Consider the following 24,213-nt stretch of genomic DNA (forward strand, 5'->3'; position numbering starts at 1 on the left):
TTACCGATGTTTCAAGTAATATGCTGACAGATTACCTAGCTTCCTTGATGTCTGCCCTCAACTCTTGTCGTTCACAGGTTGCTGCCGCATTTCCAGACAATACCGAGGTGGCACCGCATGAAATCGTTCCCGGATGCATGGTTCTTGTGAGGAACTTTGATCGTTCAAGTCCGCTGGAGCCTCGCTGGAAAGAACCCAAACAGGTCCTCCTGGCCACCCGTACTGCCGTCAAGCTGGAAGGCAGGAAGGGCTGGGTCCATTTGTCACATGTGAAAAGATTTTTTGGATTGAAGTCTGTTACCAAGAACATTTCCGAGGATTTGAAAGACTGCCAAAGTACTATTCTTAAGGACTGTCCCGCAAAAGACTATGATACGAATCCCTCCCTGTTAGAGAAAACTCCGCAGCAGGAGTATAAGCTTAAATTAAGGTCTAGTAAAATAAGTCAGCCAGTTTGATTGTCTAAGTCCTCCCCTAGGTGAAACGGTTAGACCGGTTTCTGACATGTATAAAATAGACCCCCATAGTGAGAGAGTTAGTCAAAACTCAATCCGATGTATCGTTTTTCTAAGTTTCATATTGTTTTTCAGCCTTATGTTTACCTGCACAGGTTATGCATTTTATTTGTATTTTCCAGCTCCTCATGTAAATACGTCCTCTATTGCTACAGTAGAGCACACGTTTAGTGATCTACCTCCTCATGAACTCTCTTATCGTCTTGCTATGCGTAATAATTCTTTTATCCGCATGTTACATTATTCACACCAGACCAGCAATGCCACTAATTGTTGGGTGTGTGGTCGACTCCCCCCTTTCCAGACACCGAAGGGAGTTCTGCCACTCTTTCCTTATCCATTTTCACATAATGGTTCGTGTGGAGCATGGTCCACGTTAACGTCATCCTCAACAGATATGTCTTTTCTTAATAGTACATGTTTCCCAGGCAAGCAAGGTCTTCCCCACAGAACAAGGTTAGATCTAGAGAATGAAGTTTATAATTTAGGTAATTATTCTTCGAATTTCATGGTCCTGAATGTTCAGTCTGATTCTACTCCCGACTTACCTGCTATGTCAGTATTACCAGTCAAAGGTGAATTATGTGTCCGAAATAATGGTTCCATACATGTAGGCCATAGTGATTGTACTACTATTGTCAAGTATAGTGACAGTAGGAAATCTATTTTCAAAGCTTCACGTCATTCCTATTTTGTTTGTGGTCAAACCGCATATGTTCGTCTGCCCCTCGATTGGGAAGGGAACCTGTTACATTGCCTTCCTACTGCCACCAGTTTTTCTAGCCCCACCTGACTATCATAGGAATTCCCACCTAGTACATACTAGACACAAGAGAGATCTCCCGATTATCGATTATACTGAAACTGCTCTAGAGCAATACATAGATATCAATAAAGGTGTCTTCCCCTACTTAGGTACTGTCGTGAATAGTAAACTGATACGTAGATTAACCAGAACCCTTGAAGCAGTAGTGATTGAGACTACTTCTGCTCTAGGTAACTTAACCGAAGAACAATCCTTTATGAGAATTGTCGTGCTCCAGAATCGTCTCGTCCTTGACGTCATACTGGCCGATAGGGGCGGGGCCTGTAGAGTCATCGGATCTAGTTGCTGCATTTTCATTCCTAATAACGCGCCGTCTGTTTATTCAGCTATAACCAGACTCCATAAAATTGCCCATATGTTACACCAAAATCCAGGCACCTGGACATGGTCCGGTTGGTTCTGGAATATAATTTCCGCCTGGGGATGGAAAGTATTGTCTTTTCTAGGTATTGCAGTAGCGATCATATTCAGTTGCTGCCTCTGTTTACAATGTGGCCCCGCGATTTGCGGCATTTGTGCTACCTCTTGTATTCCTAGTCCCAAGTCCTGTTCTAAATCCCGTTCCAAGAAAATTCGAGACGAGCAAATGATACTGTATGAAATGATAGATGGTATCATGAATATTGATGTTTCCTGATGGAAACGTAGTGACAAGGAGGGAATGTGGAAAAGTAAATTTTGCCATGTTCTGTGTCCCTACGTGTCCTCCATCTTATGTTATGTGTGCATGATTAATATGCATATGTATCCCCCATGTTCGATTAAAGACGCAATTACAGTTGTGTCCATCTCTAGTATGCCAGTTTCCAGTTCTCGTGAATACTACGAATATTAGGCCTATGTAAAGTTACGTTGCCACGTTTCTCAGTGTGCACGTTATTTCATTGTAAAGTCCCCGTTTTCTAGGCCTCAAATGGGCCCGGACACCAGATTCAGCTTCTGTCTCCTGAGCCCTCGCTGAGGAGCGATACAGCCCCCACCTGTATCCTCGACCCTTCACTTACTTCCTGCCTCGCAGTGCCCGGCTCAGCCTGGCTCTGCCTCTGAGTCTGCCAAGAGTATGTTATGATTCTAGTTATCAGTCCAGCCCTCCTTCTCTGCATTCCTAAGCTACTGAATCGCAACAATAGTTTCCGTCATCGTCTAGCCTTTACGTCTCCATGTAAGAGAAATACTGTATTTATGGTCATTTAATATTCCTCAACACGCACTACATGTAGAATAATGCATGCTCCAGTCTTAGAGTCTGTTAGCCTATACCCCGATAACTTTTGGATTCTATCAACATGTTCTCTAAACATCAGATACTAGATATTGTTTAGGCACATGTCGCCCTGACTCTCCAGACTTCAGTCTCTGCTCCTAGCACAGAGTTCATAGCCCCCAGCTTCTCCTAGTAACACGTCATTGTCAGTTTGCGCGCACCATTAGGTTAGAGGTCCCGGCTCCTTAGGTAGCCCCCTCCATGTTTCCGCCCCATTTATGACATACTCTGTTACGTTTACATCACATGTCTATGTATACGCCTCCTGTTACACCTACTTTCACCCTTATCTTTCGCGACTGCTATTGACCACACCCACTGCTCCGCCTATTGTATTCACTGTAATGCAACTGTTTTAGTATATATGCTTGTGTACTGTTATTAAAGTTAGCGCGCTCATCCCAGATCCAGCCCCGGCAGCTGTCGGGCCCCCCTGCCGGGCCCTGTCATCCTATTCCTGTGCAGGTTGTCCTGTTCCTGTCCTTTATGCTGTATTAAACCTGCAAACTCCTACTACCTCGAATCTTGACTCTTATTTATTGAGCTATCTGTTATTCATTTATCCATTCAAAAATAGAGGTATTATTTATTTATTTACCACATGTCAGCAGCTGGGGGTGGGGGCGGGCCGGCGGTGACTGGGCACATACGTTTTTTACCTGCCCAATGGTTGCACAGTTCTGGGAGAACATATTCACTGCTGTAAGTCTAGGATTGCAAAGAAGGATTGAACCAGAGGTGGATTGGGGACTCTTTGGGTTTAGGCAGAGACAGAATTTGCCATTAGATAAAGGGGTTGAAACATTCATCGCGGTTGCCTCTTTATTTGCTCGATCTTTGATCTTGCAGAATTGGAAGACAAACAGAGTAACAATGTATCAATAGTGGTATAATAAGAAGAGCCGAACTAAGAAGTTTAAAGATGCTTTGCAAAAAGGGTAGAGGCATCAAAAGATTCAATCCTTCATGGCAGTTTATTTATCTGCTACGGGAAAAAATATATATATATATATATATATATATATATATATATATATATATATATATATATATATATATATATATATTCACTGAAAAAACCATAGGTTATAGACCATATATAGTTAGGAATTAGCATTTAAAAAACCTTATTTTACTCACACAAAACCATTGAAATTCCATATATAGTTAGTTGCACTAACTATATATCGCGCACCCGCAATCCACTGCTGATCATGTCACATATTACATCATTCATGACATGGTCAGTGACATCACTGATGACATCACTGATGACATCTCAAATGACATCACTGATGACATCACTGATGACAACATCCAGTGACTGTATGTTTCTGTAAAGTTAAAATATGTCTTACATATTGAAGAATGAGTGGATGTATAAGTGTCTGGATGAAGGATTTAGTAGGTGCGTGACTGACTGTATGAGTGAGTGATTAAATGTGTCTCACTGAATGCATGGGTTAGTGACTAAACTGTCTTAATTTGTGCATTATTATGTCTGTTGTGATGTAAACTGCTGCATGTGTTGATCATTAGCTATACGAGAGGCTATATGTGTTATTGATTGGTTGCCCAAGTATTTGTATGGGAGATTGAGTTTGTGTAGGGGTGGCTGGGAGGTGTGTGACTCTGTGCATAGATGTGTGAGCAGTTGATTCACTAGGTGTATGAGTTCAAGAGTGCATGTGGAAACAGCTACATGGGCAGTTGACTGTGTGCATGAGTGTATTGATGAGTGAATGGATATCTCAATGCTACATGTCATAGTAAGTACATATGTAAAACACAGTACATGTGAGAGTTGGCATATATAAATAACTGTGCATGAGAGCCACTGAATATGTGAGTGGTTGTATGGATCATTGTGAACTTGTATCAGGGATTGTACAAGAGAGTAAATATGTGTTAGTATATGTTTGAATAAGTAAGGTGTGTATAACTGTATAGTTGAAGAAATGGAGGTGAGATTGTTTCTTTGCATGACTGACTAGGTGTGTGAGTAACTCCATGGATGAGTGACAGTGTGTGAGTGTCTGTATACACTGAGTGTATCTAAGAGGTTTATCGTATTAGCACAAGAATGATGTCAAATGAGATGTCATCATTGATGTCATCAGTGATGTCATTTGAGATGTCATCAGTGATGTCATCAGTGATGTCACTGACCATGTCATGAATGATGTAATATGTGACATGATCAGCAGTGGATTGCGGGTGCGCGATATATAGTTAGTGCAACTAACTATATATGGAATTTCAATGGTTTTGTGTGAGTAAAATAAGGTTTTTTAAATGCTAATTCCTAACTATATATGGTCTATAACCTATGGTTTTTTCAGTGAATTTTCAAGGTTTTGTAAATGCTAATTCCTAACTATATATGGTCTATAACCCCCAATCAAAACTCTTCCCTCACTTTTTTTCAAATGAAAACCCTTCCCCCTCTGCCCTTTCTGCCTATTTTCCATAGCAACCACCTCTTGGAAGACCTCTGGTGTTTGCAAGTTCACACAACAATGTTGCAATTGAACTCTGAACTCTCAGTGCACCTGCATATCCAGTGCATTCATTCATTTAATGATTTTTTATTGACCACTCAAAATACATCTTTCAAAGAACACATCTGTGCACCCTAACTTTCTGTTTTCATCAATCAAAATCCACCAATCACTGTTACTGCTTCATGAACACAGAAACTCCACAGTTTTTTTTTCATTTTACACTCTCATTTTTTCAACTGCCATTTCATTGCCACACTTCATCTGACTGCAGGAGAACCTTCTCTCACCATGTTTTCTGTCTGGATTGTTGGTCATAGTTATATTCACTGGGCTCAAAGGTACGTTGAAAGCAGGAATTTACCTAACCTCAATTTACAAGATGTGGAAATTAAGTGGTTTGGCCACAGAGGATTAAAATGTCACCAATTGATACCATTGGTGAAAACCTTTATGAATTTGCCAAAACCTGACCTGTTAATTGTGCACTGTGGAGGTAATGACTTGGGCACTTTGACTGGTGTAGGTCTGGAAATGCTTTTAAAGGACACCTTTGAGCAATTAATGGCACTTTTTCCTCAGACTGCCTTGGTATATTCAAATATATGCCAAAGACAGAAATGGAGGTGGTCAAACCAATTTTGTCCACAAATTGAGAAGTCGAGGAAGCATGTAAACAAATCTGTTTCAGCTTACATGAGAGACCATGGAATGGGCTCCCTGTACAACAATAACTTGCGTTACTACATGCAAGATATCTACAGAGGAGATGGAGTTCACTTCTCAGATGAGGGCAACAGAATTTTCACTCTGAATTTAAAAATGTGCATTGGTACCTACTTATAAGTACCTAAATGTACCATAAACCCAAAAGCTCTTCTCAGAGCTACCCTACATCTAATCACTCACAATTATTATTTTACTCTAACTTTTTTCACTAATTTTCAACAAAGTACGCTCCCTGGGGCGCTACCCGGTACGCGTACCGGGAGCTAACCTCGCGAAATTTTTTTTAAAAAATGATTTTTTTTCGCACATATAAGCCTCCTCAGCCACCCTCAGAAAACCTAGGGGGTCAAGATAACTCTACCGTTCCCCCTTCTACCCATTCTGAACATTATTTGCCCTCCATCTTGTATCTTAATTCGACCGAAACACAAAATGGTGGACTCCCGGAACGCTTAAGGTCCGCGAACCGAGGCGCTCAACGGTTCGCGTACCGGGTCGCTCCCTGGGAAGATAAAGGAAATAAAAAATAATCAACAAAACCAACAATCAATTAACATACAGCATTTGAAAAGTCTATCATTAATTTTTCATTGTAGTACGCTCCCCAGAACGCTTCCCGGTTCGCGGACCGGGCGCTACCCACGCAAAAAAACAAAAAAAAAATTATTATTTTTTTGCCCCGCGGGGCCCTTTTAAAGCCTCCACATTAAACCTAGGGGGTCAGCGAGGATCTACTATGCCCCCTTATGGTTATTTCCCCCTTTGTTTTGGCCTCCTCTTGTCTCTCGATCCTACCGAGAGACAAGATGGCGGCCGCTCCGGACTGTTTAGAATGTTGACAGACACCGGAGAGCCAATCAGCTTCGCTACGCGAAGTTCCGATACGCGTAAGGTCCGCGAACCGGGGCGCTGCCTGGTCCGCGCTTACAGATATATATCTTTTTTTAAACGTTAATTTCTCAAAATCCACTGCAGCACATATATTGAGACCTACAAAAGGCACATCGGGCTACCAGTCCCTACAATTTTGCCAAGTTTCGTGCAAATCCATTCAGCCGTTCGGGCTAAAAGTGAGGCTAACCGCCCTATGGAAAACTCAATGTTAAAAACACGTTTTGGGACCCCCCTTTTTTCTCGGCCCCCCCTGGACGAACCCCCCCCAAATTTTCAGGGGCTGCTCAGAAACAAAATGTTCCATTTTCCAGAAAATTTCAGCCAATTCCGTCCACAAACGCCAAAGTTATTAGACATAGAATTTTCAAAAATCCCATAGGGAAAAAATCCTAACTATATATACCTACTGGCGACCGCCAGTAGGTAATATATATATATATATATATATATATATTTATATATCCTCGCTCTCTGCCCCAAGATACGTGGCACTCTTGTTGACGGGTGTGGTCCAAGCGCGTTGGAGCCTCGCGCTCTATATATACAAGCTCAATCCCTCCCGGTCCCGGGTGAGAAGATAAAGACTGCACACACGGGGATCTTCAATTCCAAACAGCAACTTTACTCGCACAGACGCGTTTCGGAAGCCACGCTTCCTTCCTCAATGTTGTTACATTGCAACGCGCGCTAAGGCGCCATTTTATTTCAAAAGGCACACACGGGTTTGAGTATGGGACATAAAGAGAGGACAGGCGCGCGAGCGCCATCTTACTAGTACATGTAAACCATAACATAGCACTGAGTTGATATTATTACCACATTGTCTTAATGGAGGTTCTAAAATTAGAACAAACATTTAAAACGAAATGATGAAAAACATTGTTCTCAATTAGCGCCGTGAATCGGCAATTAACCTCTCGTATGTTATTACGTGAGGGCAGGGAGTAAAATCTTGCCGTGGATCGGCCTGTGGCAACCAACCAGGTTGCCTTTTCAATTACCAAAGCCCAATACATTAAGCTGTCCCAAAGATACCCTGTGTCATTCATTGCATTATATAAAAAAATTACTGTATAGTTAACAAAATCTTACAAAATCCAGAAGTACACATAGATCAAGCATTGTATTCATTTGATCAATAGATCTCGTCAATTTATCCGATAATGATACCTCATCAATTGCAGAAAGAAAAAGCAAATAACAAATAACAAATAACAAATTCATTTTCAGTTTTTCTGTATATATATGTGTGGCCTCAGGCCTCAGGCCTCAGGCCACACATATATATACAGAAAAACTGAAAATGAATTTGTTATTTGTTATTTGCTTTTTCTTTCTGCAATTGATGAGGTATCATTATCGGATAAATTGACGAGATCTATTGATCAAATGAATACAATGCTTGATCTATGTGTACTTCTGGATTTTGTAAGATTTTGTTAACTATACAGTAATTTTTTTATATAATGCAATGAATGACACAGGGTATCTTTGGGACAGCTTAATGTATTGGGCTTTGGTAATTGAAAAGGCAACCTGGTTGGTTGCCACAGGCCGATCCACGGCAAGATTTTACTCCCTGCCCTCACGTAATAACATACGAGAGGTTAATTGCCGATTCACAGCGCTAATTGAGAACAATGTTTTTCATCATTTCGTTTTAAATGTTTGTTCTAATTTTAGAACCGCCATTAAGACAATGTGGTAATAATATCAACTCAGTGCTATGTTATGGTTTACATGTACTAGTAAGATGGCGCTCGCGCGCCTGTCCTCTCTTTATGTCCCATACTCAAACCCGTGTGTGCCTTTTGAAATAAAATGGCGCCTTAGCGCGCGTTGCAATGTAACAACATTGAGGAAGGAAGCGTGGCTTCCGAAACGCGTCTGTGCGAGTAAAGTTGCTGTTTGGAATTGAAGATCCCCGTGTGTGCAGTCTTTATTTTCTCACCCGGGACCGGGAGGGATTGAGATTGTATATATTTATATATATATATATTTTTTTTTCACCGTGAGAAAGGGCGTGTGCCCGAAATGCGTCGGTGTGACAGACTGATTGTGGGAGTTTGCTAAATAAATCAGTTATTCACGATTCCTGAGTGCTGCGATTCATTCTTTGCGATAAAAAATAAATATATATATATATATAGTTTACAGGAAAATTAACAGTATGCATATTTTGGGCACATCTGCACTTTCTTGGAAATGTATTAATGTATGGCACTTTACTCCAAATGTCGAATAACATGGCTGCCAGGAGTATCAGAATATGTGTAATCTTAGGCACATCTGCACTTTATTGAAAGTTTTTAAAGTCGCTCTGATAAGATTCATTTTAATGCCCATATTTGAACTCAATACCTCAATGAATGATGTAAATTGTTGCTTAAATATTGATGAGTGATTCGATATATTATTGATTACCCTATGATTGATTGATTGAAAAAGCTTTATTCGAGTTATACACTCATAAAAGCACACACATATAAATTCATACATTTTAAAACTTCAAGCATTTGATAACAATAAATTTGTGGTTAAAAATACATATTACATAAGCATAAAAGTTATTACCAATTGGGATTAAAAATAAGCTTTCTCATAAAGTGCTGAAACTAAATGCATGTTAAGGTATAGAAACCTCCGCGTTACGGACCATTCCCAAGTTTATACAATCAGAACTCCTAACGTACATCTTTAGCAGCATTTTCTAATTAAAATTCATATCATTCTCCCAGTAGATACTTGCAAGGATAAATCAACAAGCCAAAGAGGTAAAAAATCAAGACACATTAGGGGATAAAGCCCTCCTCCTTATGGACCATGCCCACCCCAAATATTTTGCTGTTCCAACTACGATGGACATTTCAGTGGAGGAACAAATGATTCTCAACCCCTCAACACCGCTTAGGACACCCAGGTTCCTACAAACGGGAGCCAACCAAGATTTTCTTGGGTTTTCATAAGCCTCGCATAGAAAAAGGAAATGTGCGATGCTTTCATTGGGGGCCCCACATGACGGGCAGCACGAACCACTGCTAGTTCTCCAACTGGACGTCAAACACCTCAAGGGGAGAGAACCTGCCCTTAATTGGAAAAATAGTTTCCTATCTAGTGGAACAGTTATAATGTCCCAATATTTTTCTAGGGCTGGTCTTGGTTTAATTTCCATGAATCTACCCCCCATGGATTCCGAGGTTACGCTCCTCCAAAGCTTCTGATCGATATAATCCCAATATATTTCCTTGATGGTGGATTTACTAGGGAATACTTCCCCAAGGGGATTTTCCCAAAGTTTGGAGAGCCCAAGCTCGGCAAGGACGTCCCTTAGCATTTTTAGCCATGTGATTTTACGAAAGGCATCTGATTTGGCCAATGCTAGGAACCCCTCAGCGTAGTGTCTTATTTCCACGGTTGTCCATAGCCGTCTCCAATAGAGGATAGGCCTCAATCGGGCACGGTCACTAAGCGATCTTCTGCCTAAATCAAAACCAAGCGGTACTAATGGGGTGCTTTGGGGGAGACTGGTTATCCCTCTCACAAACCTGTTCTCAGATCTTTGGAGGGTGGTAAGACTCTCAAAGCCCCAGACTTCAGCCCCATAAAGGGTTGCGCCCAGGGCTTTTGCGTCATAAACCATAAGAACAGGTTTTATAGGCCTAGTTTTAGATTTCGCTTGCTCAACCCTGAGGGCTCCTGAAATCTGCTGGTGTTTCAGCACCGCCTTCTCTACGTGTCTAGCCCAACCAAGTTTACTTGTTATCTCCACCCCAAGGTATGTAAAAACATTTACTAACTCTAATTTGATGTTATTCAAAAATACCTTGGGTTGAGATTGGCGCTTTTGCCCAAAGGCCATCAACTTGGTTTTATTTACATTAACCTCGAGGCCCCGTTCTTTACAGAATGTGTCGAATATATTCAAGGCACGCTGGAGGACCGACGGGGTCTTGGACACGATCAAGGTGTCGTCAGCGAACATCAGAATAGGAACTCTGATGCCCGCTAACGAAGGTGCGTCAACCATTGCGTCCAATATCTTATCCACTATGCCATTGATGAACAGGGAGAACAGCAGGGGTGCCATTGCACATCCCTGCCGCACCCCCCGCTCAACTGGGAAGTTGGTGGTGGATTCCCCATTCCTCCCCCACTGGACCTTGGCATAGTTACTTTCATGGAGACGCATTATCAATGTGAGCAAATCAAGTGGGACCCCTATCTTGGACAAAACCTCCCACAACGTGCTCCTAGGCACCAGGTCAAACGCAGCCCTTAGATCTACAAATGCTACATAAAGGCTGCCTTTGCCCAGGAGTACAGTCCCCCACCGCAGCATGGTGAAGCGAAAAATTTGATCGACCGTACTGGTTGCACGTCTGAATCCTGCCTGGAAGGGGGATAAAGCATTATTGTCCTCTACCCAGGCCATAAGTTTGTCGACCAACATCTTCCCGACTACTTTTTGCATAGTGGCCAGCAAACTTATTGGTCTATAATTTGCCGGGAGTGACCGGTCACCTTTCTTGAAGATCGGTATTATTATTGCCCCCTTCCATATATTGGGGATTTTTGCCCCTTTAGCTAGGCCGTTTCCCAACAAGGTCGCATATTTTGCCCACCGAGCCTTGTCGTGCTTAAAAATGTCTGAGGGGATTCCATCCAACCCAGGGGCCTTACCCCCCTGCAGGGTTGAAATTACAAGTTCCGCATCCTTAGTTAGAAATAAATCACCCTTGCAAAATACCATAGAAATTGGTTCCATGGCCACCATGTCCCTACTCTCAGAATACTGGGGTTTAAAATAATCGACCCACAATGCCTCATCGACATTGTTGTCGGGATTATTGGGGGTACCCCCTCTTCCCCATTTCAAAGTTTTCCAGAAAAGTCTGGAATCCTTTTGCCCTGCGGCCTCGAGTAGCTCCTCCCAATACTCCTCATCCCACCGCTTCTTAGCCTTGCGGATGCTATCATTATAATGTTTCCTGGTGGCGCTAATCAAGGCCTTGTCCCTGCTTTTGAGTGCTCTGCCCAACTCCAGTCTGGCTACCCTACACTGTTTGTTGAACCAGCTCGCCATTGTAATTTGTACTTTTCTGTTAGCCCTCACTGGCTTGGTGAAGTACGGTTTTATCAAAGAAAAGAATGTGTCATGTATATCAGTTATTTGGACGGAGCCAGGTGTTACAGAGTCTACTTTTTCCATGGCAGCAATAGCATTGTCTACCTCCAAGTTAATGGATTCCAAGGTGGCCAAATTGGCCAGCACATATGGCCATTTCACCCTTCTTGAGTCATTAGCCATAACAGGTACGCTCTCAATACCTGGCGCTGGGTTGGCACGTGCGGCACTCCACCATGAGTGGGAGACACAGAGGGGGTTATGGTCACTTTCTACTCTCCCCACGATTTCCATATCACCCACGCCACACCATAACTCAAGACTACAGATGACGTAGTCAATCCTACTTTTATTATGGCCATTGTCGAATGAACAATTGCCTCCTTGGTCGCTTTTTGTCCTGCCATTGAGGGCCCTCAACCCATACTCCAGACATAACGCATTCAACAACAAAATGTCTTTCGTCCACCGCTTCACAGATGTGAGGTTTAGATTTGGGATGCCCCAAAGGGCATCTTCCTCTAGTCCTATTGGATAAACAGTATTTTCAAGAGGCTCAAATGTCCTGTTCAGATCACCAGCCAAAATCACTCTATTTCCAAGTAACTGGGATTCGAGGGAGGCGGATAGAACTTCTAGGGTAGCAGAATTCCCAAGACTCTTGCCCCTAGCATAAATGTTATAAATATCTATCACACCACCCTTTCCTACAGATAATCTCAATAATTGTATATCCTTGCAACCTAGATCAATTGTTTTAATTTTTACTTTTGAATCTTGCTTGATCCATGCTGTGAGGCCACCCATAGGTCTACCCCTTGGGCCTCTTGTTGCTGGTATACAAAAATTTAGGTAACCCGGGAAATAAATTGGGTCACATGCCCACGTTTCTTGGAATAGGCACATTTGAAACCCACTTACAAAATCTATCCAATGCTGTGACAACAATCTAGCCCCCAGCCCCGCTATATTCCATGACATAAATCTCTCCAGGGAATTTTCTATACAAGTCCCCTTTTCATTATGTGCCATGGGCGGTGCATCAGTCAGCCTCCCACAATCACAATCCTCTCCTAGAACAATGTTTGAACAATTTACATCAAAACCCTCCTTAGTGCAACTGGTGGTTGTAAGGGCCGGATCATCCACCCAACCCCCTGAACATACAATAATGTTCCCATCCCTCTCGTTCACCACTTCAGCTATTTGACATATTACATCTTCGTTGGGTGTCAGTGTTACATCTGTGATGCTTCCCCTGACCATTTCCCCTTCCAAGTTTGTTAGTTCGGCAGATCTTTGTCAACATCCCCACCTCATCTGCCCCTGTCCGTTAAGAGGGTTAAATGCCTGTTTATAGGAGTCATTTGTTCTTGGTATGGGAGCAGCTGGGAAGCCAGCCTCTAGCCAGGGACAGAGACTAGATCTCAATTGCTCCCTACAACCCCCAGGGTGGATCACCACCGGTCTGGGATAAAAGAAGGTGAGGTCCACCACCCCAATCCCACCAATACTAATATTCCAACCAGGTCCCGTAATCAACCCCACAACCCTTGGATCCTGGAAGTTGATTATAATGCACTCACCCCCCTGTTTTTTTAAGGTATTCCCTATCCAATTGACCCTTCTGGCCCCAATTATCAGACCGTCCACTCCCCCTGGCAGGGGTCTATTAACACGAAGCCAATGCATGGCCTTGTTTTTTAGTGTGTCATAGGTTTCTCTTTGGCCCTCCAGTAGGGGTGGAACATTAGTAAGTATGGCCACGTATGGGTAGGAGTCCGGGGTGAGCTGTACTGGGGGGATCTTAGTCAGGAGCTTAGTTATTTGTGGCTTTGGTTGGCCTTGATCTAAGGGAACACGGCACTGTGTAAGGATGTTTTCCACTGCCACACGAGTATTACTCCCATTCCCGATATTATGGACATCCCTTGTGGGACCACCCCCCATTGCTATCTGGGAGGTAGGTCCCACCTTATTTCCAGTGCCATTACTAGAAGGGATTTTGTCATTTCCTGACCGATTAGCCATAGTTTTTTCCGGCCTGGTCGGCAAAGGTGTGGGATTTTTACTAATTGTGCTGGGTGGGGTTTTAGTACTGTCCTTTCTACCCTTGTTGGTAACATTATTGGGCTTAATTTTCCCACAGTTACTATTAATTGTGGTGGACGTTAAATCAGATACCTTCTTGCTATTCACCCCTTTCTTATCCTGTAGAGGAATACCACTCGCAGTCGGGGATAGTGAGTCAACCAACACGACTCCTTGGTCACTGTCGGCTAACTGTAGGTGTTTCCCACTCTCACCCATTTTATTGCCAGACTTAATTAGAGATTTGATTGTAAAAAAATTATCTAAGCTAGCTTGCTCTAGATGGTCAAGTTGTTCAGCTAGCTTTTTAAGTCTCAGCTCTACGGGGTTTAGAAGGGAACGCATTATTTTTTCCACTTCTAACAAGAGGTCATGATTGGGAGGTAGTGACCCCGGGGGTGCTATGATAGTTGGATCTGGGGCTGGTACCGTCAGTGTTATGGAAGGCGCCATGACTATAGGGTCCACTTCCGCTGGGACTACTTCTGCCTCCCCTATTGCCGTTACAGCGCCATTCTTTACAAGAACATGACTTGGGGATGATTTAGTGGCCAGCTTCCTGTACTTTCTTGCGGGTTTTTGTGGTTGTGATTTTTTTACAGTAGCTCCCCATTTCCTTTTGGGGCAAGGGTTGGATTTAATCACTTCCAATCGTACACAGGATTTTCCTAACACTCCTTTCCCTTTAGATAACTGGCTGGATACATCAAGGTGCTCAACAGGTAGACTAGTTGCTACAGTGACTAATGGAGAATTATCAGCTAACTCAGTTAACAAGGGCAAGTCAAGAAGTAGGTCCTGGGTGGCTGGTAATACAATTGATGACAAAGGTGTAACCAGCGCAGGAAAATTCTGACCTTGATGTTTCTCAGGCGGATTTTTCAGAAGCTCAATCGAGAGCCTACGCCCGGCTCGTCTTTCCGCCAGGGCGATCTCTTTGTCAATATCCTGTGGCAGTCGCTTGAAGTAGGAATCAAGAGGGCCCATAACAGCAGGCTCAGCCTCACCCATAGGAGGCAGCAGGGTAGAGATACTTGATGAGCAAGCCATAGTGCAAAAAGAAAGCCCCTTCTACCCAACAATACACTAAAAAGTCAAAAGAGCAAATAATATGTCAGTTGGATTCACAGTACCTGGACCGTAGAGGTTATTGGAGTGGCCCGGCCCGGCCTCCAGCGGCCCCGGACGGCCACAGACGGTCCCGCCCTTGTCCCGGGCTTCTCCCGGCGCCCTCCCGCGCGCTCCCGCGCAGCAAGGAGTAAGCGTTGGTATATAGGGAGGGAAATAGGTGAGGGGGCGGAGCTTGCAGGGAGAGCGGCCCAGGTGTTCTCTGCCGGGCTATCAGGGACTCCTGGGATATGGAGTCCCTGACCACGCTGCTCGCAGCCCTGCAAGACTGACCAGCGCCCTAAGACTCCAACCACGTTCCCCCGGCGCACTCCTGTGGCCAGACAGCGATGCGGGACCCGCGAAGCGGGTCCGGCGAGGGGTAGGCGTTCCTGGGAAAGACAGCAGCACAAACCACAAACGGGCAACAGGAACAAAGATAGAGGGTCCCAGTGAGGCTGTAGAGGCGAGGGCTTTTAGGTCCGTTGGTGAGGGGGCGGAGCTTGCAGGGAGAGCGGCCCAGGTGTTCTCTGCCGGGCTATCAGGGACTCCTGGGATATGGAGTCCCTGACCACGCTGCTCGCAGCCCTGCAAGACTGACCAGCGCCCTAAGACTCCAACCACGTTCCCCCGGCGCACTCCTGTGGCCAGACAGCGATGCGGGACCCGCGAAGCGGGTCCGGCGAGGGGTAGGCGTTCCTGGGAAAGACAGCAGCACAAACCACAAACGGGCAACAGGAACAAAGATAGAGGGTCCCTATGTATCTGCTTAGTAAAAATGTTTTAAAAAAGATATACAAAGCACTAGAATGTCCTGGAAGATAATCTTGACAACTTATTAACACTACAGTACCACTCTTGGTTTGGAACCTGTTCATACATTTGTTTCATCTTCTGCAGCCCTCTGCCGATGGCGTGGCCTGGATTACTAGCAACCCGGAGTAGTTGTAGACAAAGAGATGGCCCTTTCAGCCTAACCTTCTATATCACCAAGATGCACGTGCCTCCGTGACTGATTACAGAATCCTTTTGTATTTTTTTGCAGTTTCATATAAGCTCAAACTCGACCCGAAGGTATTTCAGCGCTTTTTATGAACACCAGTTACAATACACAAGGTCACAAACATTTTAAATCCTATTTAATGTTATCACTGCAAGCCCTAAAGGCGTCAGTGCAGGCGACTTGTCCATGACAAATGAAATGTATCGACCTGGATACTATTCAAAGGTATTTCCTGAGACCTTCAAATAAATCTATGAAGCGCTTGATCAAACTCAAACTCAAAAGCTTGTGGGAAGGGAACAATAATTTAACTGGGGAAGTGTCCACTAATCCCTGGAAAGCAAAACTAAGCATTGCTAATTGTATAATTATCGTGCGTGCTCCATGCTCAGACGCCACACACAGTTTTAGATGAAATAAAAGTTCAACCTCATAAGTTCCTGGCCTGACTGGCACCCACCCACATACCAGTACAGTGGCATGTGTGGAATTTGACACCAGCATGATATCAGCCTGCCAATCATGTCTCCCATTACAAGGTCTTGCCATCAATGTCATGGTATTTATTCTGGTCTAACCAGTCTCCATCATATGCTAGGCTTGTGTTTGTGGGACAAAAATATAAGAAGCAGAGTGGATAAACAAGATATCGCATTACCGATGAATAGTCTTTTGCAGTAGAAAAACGAAATGTGTATTCACTATAAAAAAAAGTTACTGCGCTTATTTCAAAGCGACTTAGTAAGACACATACATCAGATATGATTATGCATTTCCTTAATTTGTTTAGTTAGTATCAGATACAAGCGTTTTTATAAGAGTATGCACACGTCATGTCAATAGACATGTCTGAATTATTTTGCATTAGAACTGTGTGAACTCAATAGTGCACGTGGCCATCTGTCAATATATGCGTGTAATAAAACAGGTGACGTTACTTTGCACTTCAAGCCCTGAAGGTATCTGTCAAAATGTCAGAAAGCTCATAACACAGCGCATTCATTACTCTCTGTTGGAAGCCCCAGGGGTTGTGTGGGGTGGGGGAACAACATTTATATGCTTTATCTACCGAATACAAATGTACTCCCCACTTTCGTTGATGGTGTATCCAGCGGCCTCTAACAATGGACTATGTGGGCCGAGATATTGTTAACAGACTTTGATTGTAAGCACTGTTCATATGTCCTGATATTATGTTTGCATGACTCAAATGTCAATAAAGAAATCTAAAAAAAAGGGATTCTCAGTGGCCTTCCAATCCTAGTGAGGATATTGGCCTGAAGCCATGGTCTTGGCTGCAGGGTGCAGAGCAGTCCCCTTGATAAGGAGGCTATAAGCTCTGGAGCTTCCGGGAAAACTGGGTTTGTTACAGATATTACTTCAAGCCACGTTGATGCAACAAAGGTTCAGTCCGTTCTTCTCAGGGCTTCAAATGGATAATTATAAGTGCAGGTACTCTATCCCAGAGTACCCCTCTGCTTCTGCGAAGGGCCACTTCTGTCCTTTTTTTTGTTTTAAATATTTTTATTGATAGCAAAGGAGACATTCAACAAACATCAATAAATTACAGTGTGGCCTTTCCAATACATGACTGGTATTTCATATCAAAAGAAGAAAGTTACATATATAACTAGAATGATAGGTTAAAATTGTTTATATAGAATGAAAGGAAAATCATATTGTACTATCACAATCGTGTGTCAGCCTATACCAGATGAAATTACATTTAATCAGTGAGCGTGTGTCTCTGATTTTAGCCAGTGCTTTCTACCTTTCAAAAATGTACATTACGATAGCCCACCATTCTACAGCACTACTGGGTCGAAGAGACCCAAGCCCTTGATATGGAAAGTTCTGCAGCAACTAAAATGATAGCCGAAAGGGATCGCAGTGCAGAGTCAGGTTCTATTTTATGGCCCAACATATTCTCCTGTGGAGTAAAAGAGAAATCCAACCCGAGCCTTAGAGATATGTCTAATTTACTGCCAAAATGGCGCCAACAGAGGGCAAGTAACAAATATATGCACATTATTTGCGGCATAAACACCGCACTTTGGACAATTAACCCTGTTACTCCCCTGTCATGAAGTTCCACTTCTGTCCAATGCAAATTTTAGCACCTATGCTGAGAAGCGCTGCTACTCGCTCTCAAAATAAAGAAGTGCCGTTACTCAGTACCTATTTTGAGCACTGGTCCTCTCCCGTCTCTTCTAAGTGTACTGTCCCCTCTTTTGTTTGAGTTCAGGCAGCTTGTTTATCCCTTTTTTCAAGTAGATAAATGACCAGCAGTACTAATCTACTGGTTACCCACAAAACATTTTTTATATACTTTGTAACCAATCATAGTGGAGAAAGAGGACATTTTTGTTTATAGCTTTCTATTAGATACATACATTTTTTCAAAAGATCTTATTTTGTATGCAATCATAGTACAGAAGTGGAAAACAATGTTTATAGATTCCTGTTTATTTGGAAAGATACTTCAGAAAGATGTGCTAATTGTGTCTTTCAGCAAGTTCTCTCCACATACAAAACAACACGAGTGTAGTTGGGGTGTGCTGAGAGGCGGGTAAATGTCTGCTAAGTGGCACTGTTCCTATTTTAATTACTAAGAGCTGCGGTGCTTAATTTGGAAAAAACCTAAGTGCCAGGGCTCAATGTATTGCTAATGATGCAAGTGCATCTTACACCACCAACTGCCCCTGTCAGTACTGCATAATGCTAGTACTAATGGCCTTTGGGCGCACTGCTATTTCTAAACTGATGTGTTCTGCTGAAAATAGACAAACAGTGCCACCATGTGTGTCAGTGTTGAGAATTAAGTGCTGCTGCTGAGCACTGCAACCATTGGCACAAATTAAGCACTGGATACCTGCCCTTGAAGAATGTATTATTTATGTCCCTTTCTCTGCAACAATTGATAGTATATAACTAGTAGCAGTTGGCATCTATGGGGGGGGGCGGCGTAACGGGTGCGCGCGCATATATTAATATTAAAACTAAAACTTACCCGAACCGACGTCCTCCGCTCCAGACCTCTTCTGAGGAACTAGATGCTGCAGTGCGGGCCCAATCCTGGCACTGCTCTCATGCTGTGACAGCAGTGCCCTGATTGGAGGGAGCGGCCTCACTCAGAGCTCCCCAGTGCCCTTGAAGCCTGCACTTACTCTAACCCAGCTGTCTTAAGACAGCAGGGTTAGAGGTTTCAAATTGTGCATGTCTGGCTCGCCGTTGCAAGACGGCCAGCCAAAGGGACATGCGCACTTTGATAAGTGCACAAACAACCCACCCTCCTCCCTGCTGCTGTCATTCAGCAGCGGCTCTGTCCCCATCCTGACGCTTGGTTCAGGACGTGAGGATGAAAAATACAATGGTAATGAATTACCATTTTACTTTACATCTTTGGGGGAAATTTAAGTGGGGCGAGGCTTCTCCGCTTCAACAGAGGAGCCGCCCTTGCATATAACGCAAGCCTCTAGAAAATGTTCTTCTGCATTCATGGATAACGAAGACTCACAGGACTCTCGAGTAATCCAGGATCATGTCTATTCACAGGTCTATTTTTATCAACGACCAGCAATGTCTCCAGCAGGTACAAACTGGAGGTCACTCCTGCCGGATGGACATCTTCCCTGTGGGCTGTCACCTACATTTGGAATGGACTCTGGATCATGTATGCTCTGTCCACGGTCTGCAGGAGGTAATGATTTCATACATGTGACTGCAATGCATGTTATGACAGTTCCATTTACTCATTGTCAAGTAAGACACGCGTGTGCTTTACAACAAACTGAAAATGAAACAAAATGACATTAACATGAATGAATGATGCTATTCCTTTAGCACCAGGGGTTCAATCCCCCTACTTTGGAGTGTCCTTGGATAAAGAGAGGGTACGCAGGACACTCCACAGAAAATGGTAACTCTGAGGACCCGCCAATGCTTACTGAAATAAAGTTTTTATGAGATAATGGTGGCTCTGTCATAAAATGTGCCAATGTTTAAGGTTAGATCAGAACATTAATTCAAAGTATCAACCATTATTTTGCATTCCAAATTTGGTAAATATTGGTTCAGGGTCCATATGTTATGTTATATACATTACACCCAAGCACACCCAATCATTATTTCTATAATCCAATGTATATATGTTGCACTTCAAAAAATATCGCAGTGTCTCTTCACCCTCTGGTCCAAATTCCAGATCTTTCCATAAAAGAAGCAATAGTTCAATCACAATCTTCTGTTGTATATGTGTTTTTAATTTTCCGATGAATGGTAAGTAGCACCGCATTAGCCGACGCGCGTTTCGCTCACAGGGCTTTTTCAAGGCTTGGTTTGCTTTCTCAAAACACACACTTGGTACATCAAGGGGAAACGTCTTCCTTTTCGGTTATTATTAGCCCAGATGTCAATACAGGCAGTCTCAGTCAAGTTAAGAGTAATATCACCTCTCAGCGTTCCTCAATAGGCACTTGTGTCTCAACTTATTGTGGTCTTCACAATCTTTATATGGTTTTCATCCAGGCAATATCCACGGTCAACTCAATCACTTGTTTCTCTGTTACATCCAATATTCGGATCTTGATACATCCGTACGCCTTGAGACGGTCACTCAGGGCTCAATGAAGCAACTCCTTGTTTTATGGCTTCTATTCCATATTCCTTGTCAGATTGACACCTTGGTGGGTAGGTGTCACACACCTTAAAGAGCACCTCGGCCTTAGTTGTGTTTAAAGTGATGGGTTTTCTCTTGAAATATGTACAGTAATCTGATGTGCGGATCGAAGTAGGCAAACCCACAATCCTGTGTTTTATAATCCATATGTTATGTGGTGGCGACACAAGGGAGTTGTAGGAGTCCAACTCTGGGTCAAGGGGCCGTCCCATGGGTGATAGATGGGCCTTCCTGTGCAGCCACCCATGGTTTTTGACGCGAAGTCCTTTCTACTAATAATAGTAGAAAGGGTTTTGCGTCAAAAATAACGCCTTTGCATATGTGCTGCACTGTACAGCACACATACGAAGTAGGAAAAGTTTTAAAAGTTGTCTAGGCATAGTATTTTGTACTGTAAGGGAACTTCCAGTACAAAACCTAGACTCACGCACACACACTTGCAGTATGGTGTAGAGGTGTGTGCTTGGCGCTCAGTACAAAATTCTGCCCCTACACTAGGGAGAGGGGAGGAAAGTGCCACATCTCTGTAGGTATGGCACTCTCCTGCTGTTTCTTTGTCACACAACGTTTTTGACTGCTGCACTGCGTTTGGTGACAGGTAGTTACATTTACTCCAGGGTTTTGCACCAAAATTTAACGCCACTTAAAAGTAGGCGTTAAAAAGGAGAAATCATATATTTCCCTAACTTTTTCCACTTTGCATGTGTGCTGCACTGTACACTACACACCCAAAGCAGGAAAAGTTGTAAAGTTTGTATTTTTTACTGAAAAGGTACCTTTCCGGTACAAAACCTATGCTAGACACATGCATTATGGTGTAAAGGTTCGTGTGTGGCGCTCGGCTGCTTGATTTACACCGGCTCTTGGGAGAGAGCAGGATAGTGCCATATGCCTGTACATATGGCGCTTTCCTGTTCTCCACCAGTTCTCCACCAGTCACGGAACGCATCGCAGCAGCTTTCTGGCCCCAAATGTGTTTTGTAATTTTAGCTGTGAAAACGTCTGAAGACTTCTGAAAACATTTGTCACAGCAAGGATGGCCACATTTCACAGCGTTAAAAGTTAATTCTTAAGAAACACCTTTCACTATATGAAACTGTGAAAGCCCTTGGGTCATATTGAAAAAATAGCGAAAAAGCCCTTTGTGACTGTGTAAACACTCAATCAAAATTACATCATGAAAGAAAGTTGTGGGCCCAGAAATACTACAGGTTTGCAATGGTGTTTTTGTGAAGCAACATGATGTACATGGCAGTATAGAACACATTTCCAGATATAACGTTTGTAGTTGCGACAGTCGATTCGTGTGCAGTGTCAAAATCTGTTTGCACCCGGAAATGCAAAAGGTAAATCATGCAAAAGGGAGAATTCTGGAGCAGATCAGTGCAAGCATCCCATTGAATTTTACTCAAAGCCAGATCAAGTGAAATAGCCTGACTTGGCTTTGCATTAAATTATTATGCCTAGTGAAACGATATGAAAACAAGTGTGCAAATGGTATATCAGTTACTCGTATGCGTAAAGTATGTGATTCGTGCAAAATGACTTAGCTTGCATGGTTTATCCTTATGCGAGTGTATGCATATTGAAGGGTGAACGCCCTGTGCAAAACCCACACTAGACACCTCTGGCTTGCGTTTATGTCATGACGCATGCAAACTATTGCAGAAAAACTCAATAATCATAAAATGGGAACCCTATATAAACTAAAGTCTCCGCCAAAAAGTTTAATATTTTTTTAAGAGACCCTCGCCCACTAGGACACACTAGAGGCATGCTTCATCATTGGGTCGTTACACCGACCCCTAATGTATTGGAGCGGGCTCAACCTTCAAAGGTATGGAGCAGTTCTAAGTTTGAAACTTCATGGGATCTGTGATTCTTACAGTTAAAATCACCTTTAACCCCTTAATCTATTTTATTAGTTCATGCCAGAATTAGGGTAAGGCTAAAAACTGAAAGATGTATACAGGGGGTAAAACACTGATCCCTTACATTGTATTTTTACTCATGGTCCACATGTTTCAGTCAACCCCACCTATCAGGTCACATGACTTTCCTCAGGACCAAAACAAGCAGATCCCTAATGTAAATATAATGACAGCATCCTAATATTCTTATACTGGTATTGAATCATATGCAAGTACAATAACTTACAAATCTTCGGGGGCACACTGGCCCAAGATCTTAGATCGAGGGTTGTTATAGCTCCATAGTAAATGGTGGAGGCTGGTGGATCCTGTAGTCACACAATCATCAAGGTTGCCATCCCGGTGGTCTCACCTGGAAAACAGCGTTTACATCGCATGCGCTACAACGCATGTGATTACAGTGCGGTCGTTACAATCACAGCGTTGTTACAACGCAACCCATTACATCGCAAGTCGTTTCTAAGACTTGCTGTAGGGGCGCTCTAAACTAAGGAATAGTATAAGTTACTATTTCAACACCTTCCCTACTGTTGCACACGCTGGAGTTGGAATATTAAATTATACTATTCCTAAGTCCAGCGCGCCCCTTACAGCAAGTCATAGAAATGACTTGCGATGTAATGGCTTGTGTTGTAACAACGAGGTCATTGTAACAACAGCGTTGTAATCACATGCGTTGGATCGCATGCGAAGTAACATCACATATTCGTCTCACCTACTTGAACATCCACGTCCTCTTTGCGGAAAAACACCTGTGATTACATAAGCCAAACACAAGCCTGTGAAAATATGGAACACCCCACTTTTTAATTGTTCGCACAATGCAGCGCAACAGCTTTTCAAGCAGAGGTCTGTAATATTTAAGAGAGTGAATTGAATCTTAGTTTCTTTTATAGGCTTATATTGTGGTGCAAACTATTCAGCTTGTGCAACCCATCCATTTTGGTCAATAATGAAAGCCAAATGTCAAGATGAGGCTGTATGCAAGCAAAAGGCAACTTTGTAATCTTTGTGAGTTTCATAATAAGATACTAGTATTAAGGATCTAGGGCAGTGGTTCCCAAACTTTTTTGACCTGTGGCTCCCTCCACCTAATTGGCAGTTGGCCGCGGCTCCCCCTTTAGCTCACACTCGCAGGTTCTTTTTGATCCCTACTTTCTCCCTTTGCTATGGCTTTTCCATATTTCTCTCTCTTCTCCCTTTTGCGTCTTTCTCTCCGTCTCTTGCCCCGGATGCGTTTTTCTCTCTGTCTCTTGCCCCGTATAAAAGTTTTTTTTTTTAGGAAAAACAGGCGCCTGTAAAACCCATAAGTCATCAAATTTCAAGTGTACCTTTTTCGGTGAAAGAAAATTGGAAAAATACTAGTTGCAGGTACATTGTCTCAGAAAACACTAAATACGGAAAAAATGCAGATACAATATAATGCAGACGGAAACAAATACAGACTAGAGTAGAGGGAGGGAAGAATGCCTCTTCCCATTCGCCACCTTCTACCCGCTGGCCCAGCTGGTCCATCTCTAGCCAGCCTTGTGTTTCTGCCCCCCGCCAT

General features: G+C 43.1%; 1 protein-coding gene across 1 annotated transcript in view; it reads left to right on the forward strand.

Annotated features, from left to right (window-relative positions):
- LOC144829057 (uncharacterized) overlaps positions 1–24,213 on the forward strand; it is a 419,215-nt gene that overhangs the window by 38,473 nt on the left and 356,529 nt on the right. The window contains exon 2 of the mRNA XM_078687804.1: positions 19,611–19,755. Coding sequence (XP_078543930.1) covers positions 19,611–19,755 — 145 coding nt within the window. The remainder of the gene's footprint in view (positions 1–19,610; positions 19,756–24,213) is intronic.

This window comes from Lissotriton helveticus, chromosome 4_1 (genome assembly GCF_964261635.1).
Source record: "Lissotriton helveticus chromosome 4_1, aLisHel1.1, whole genome shotgun sequence".
NCBI lineage: Eukaryota > Metazoa > Chordata > Amphibia > Caudata > Salamandridae > Lissotriton > Lissotriton helveticus.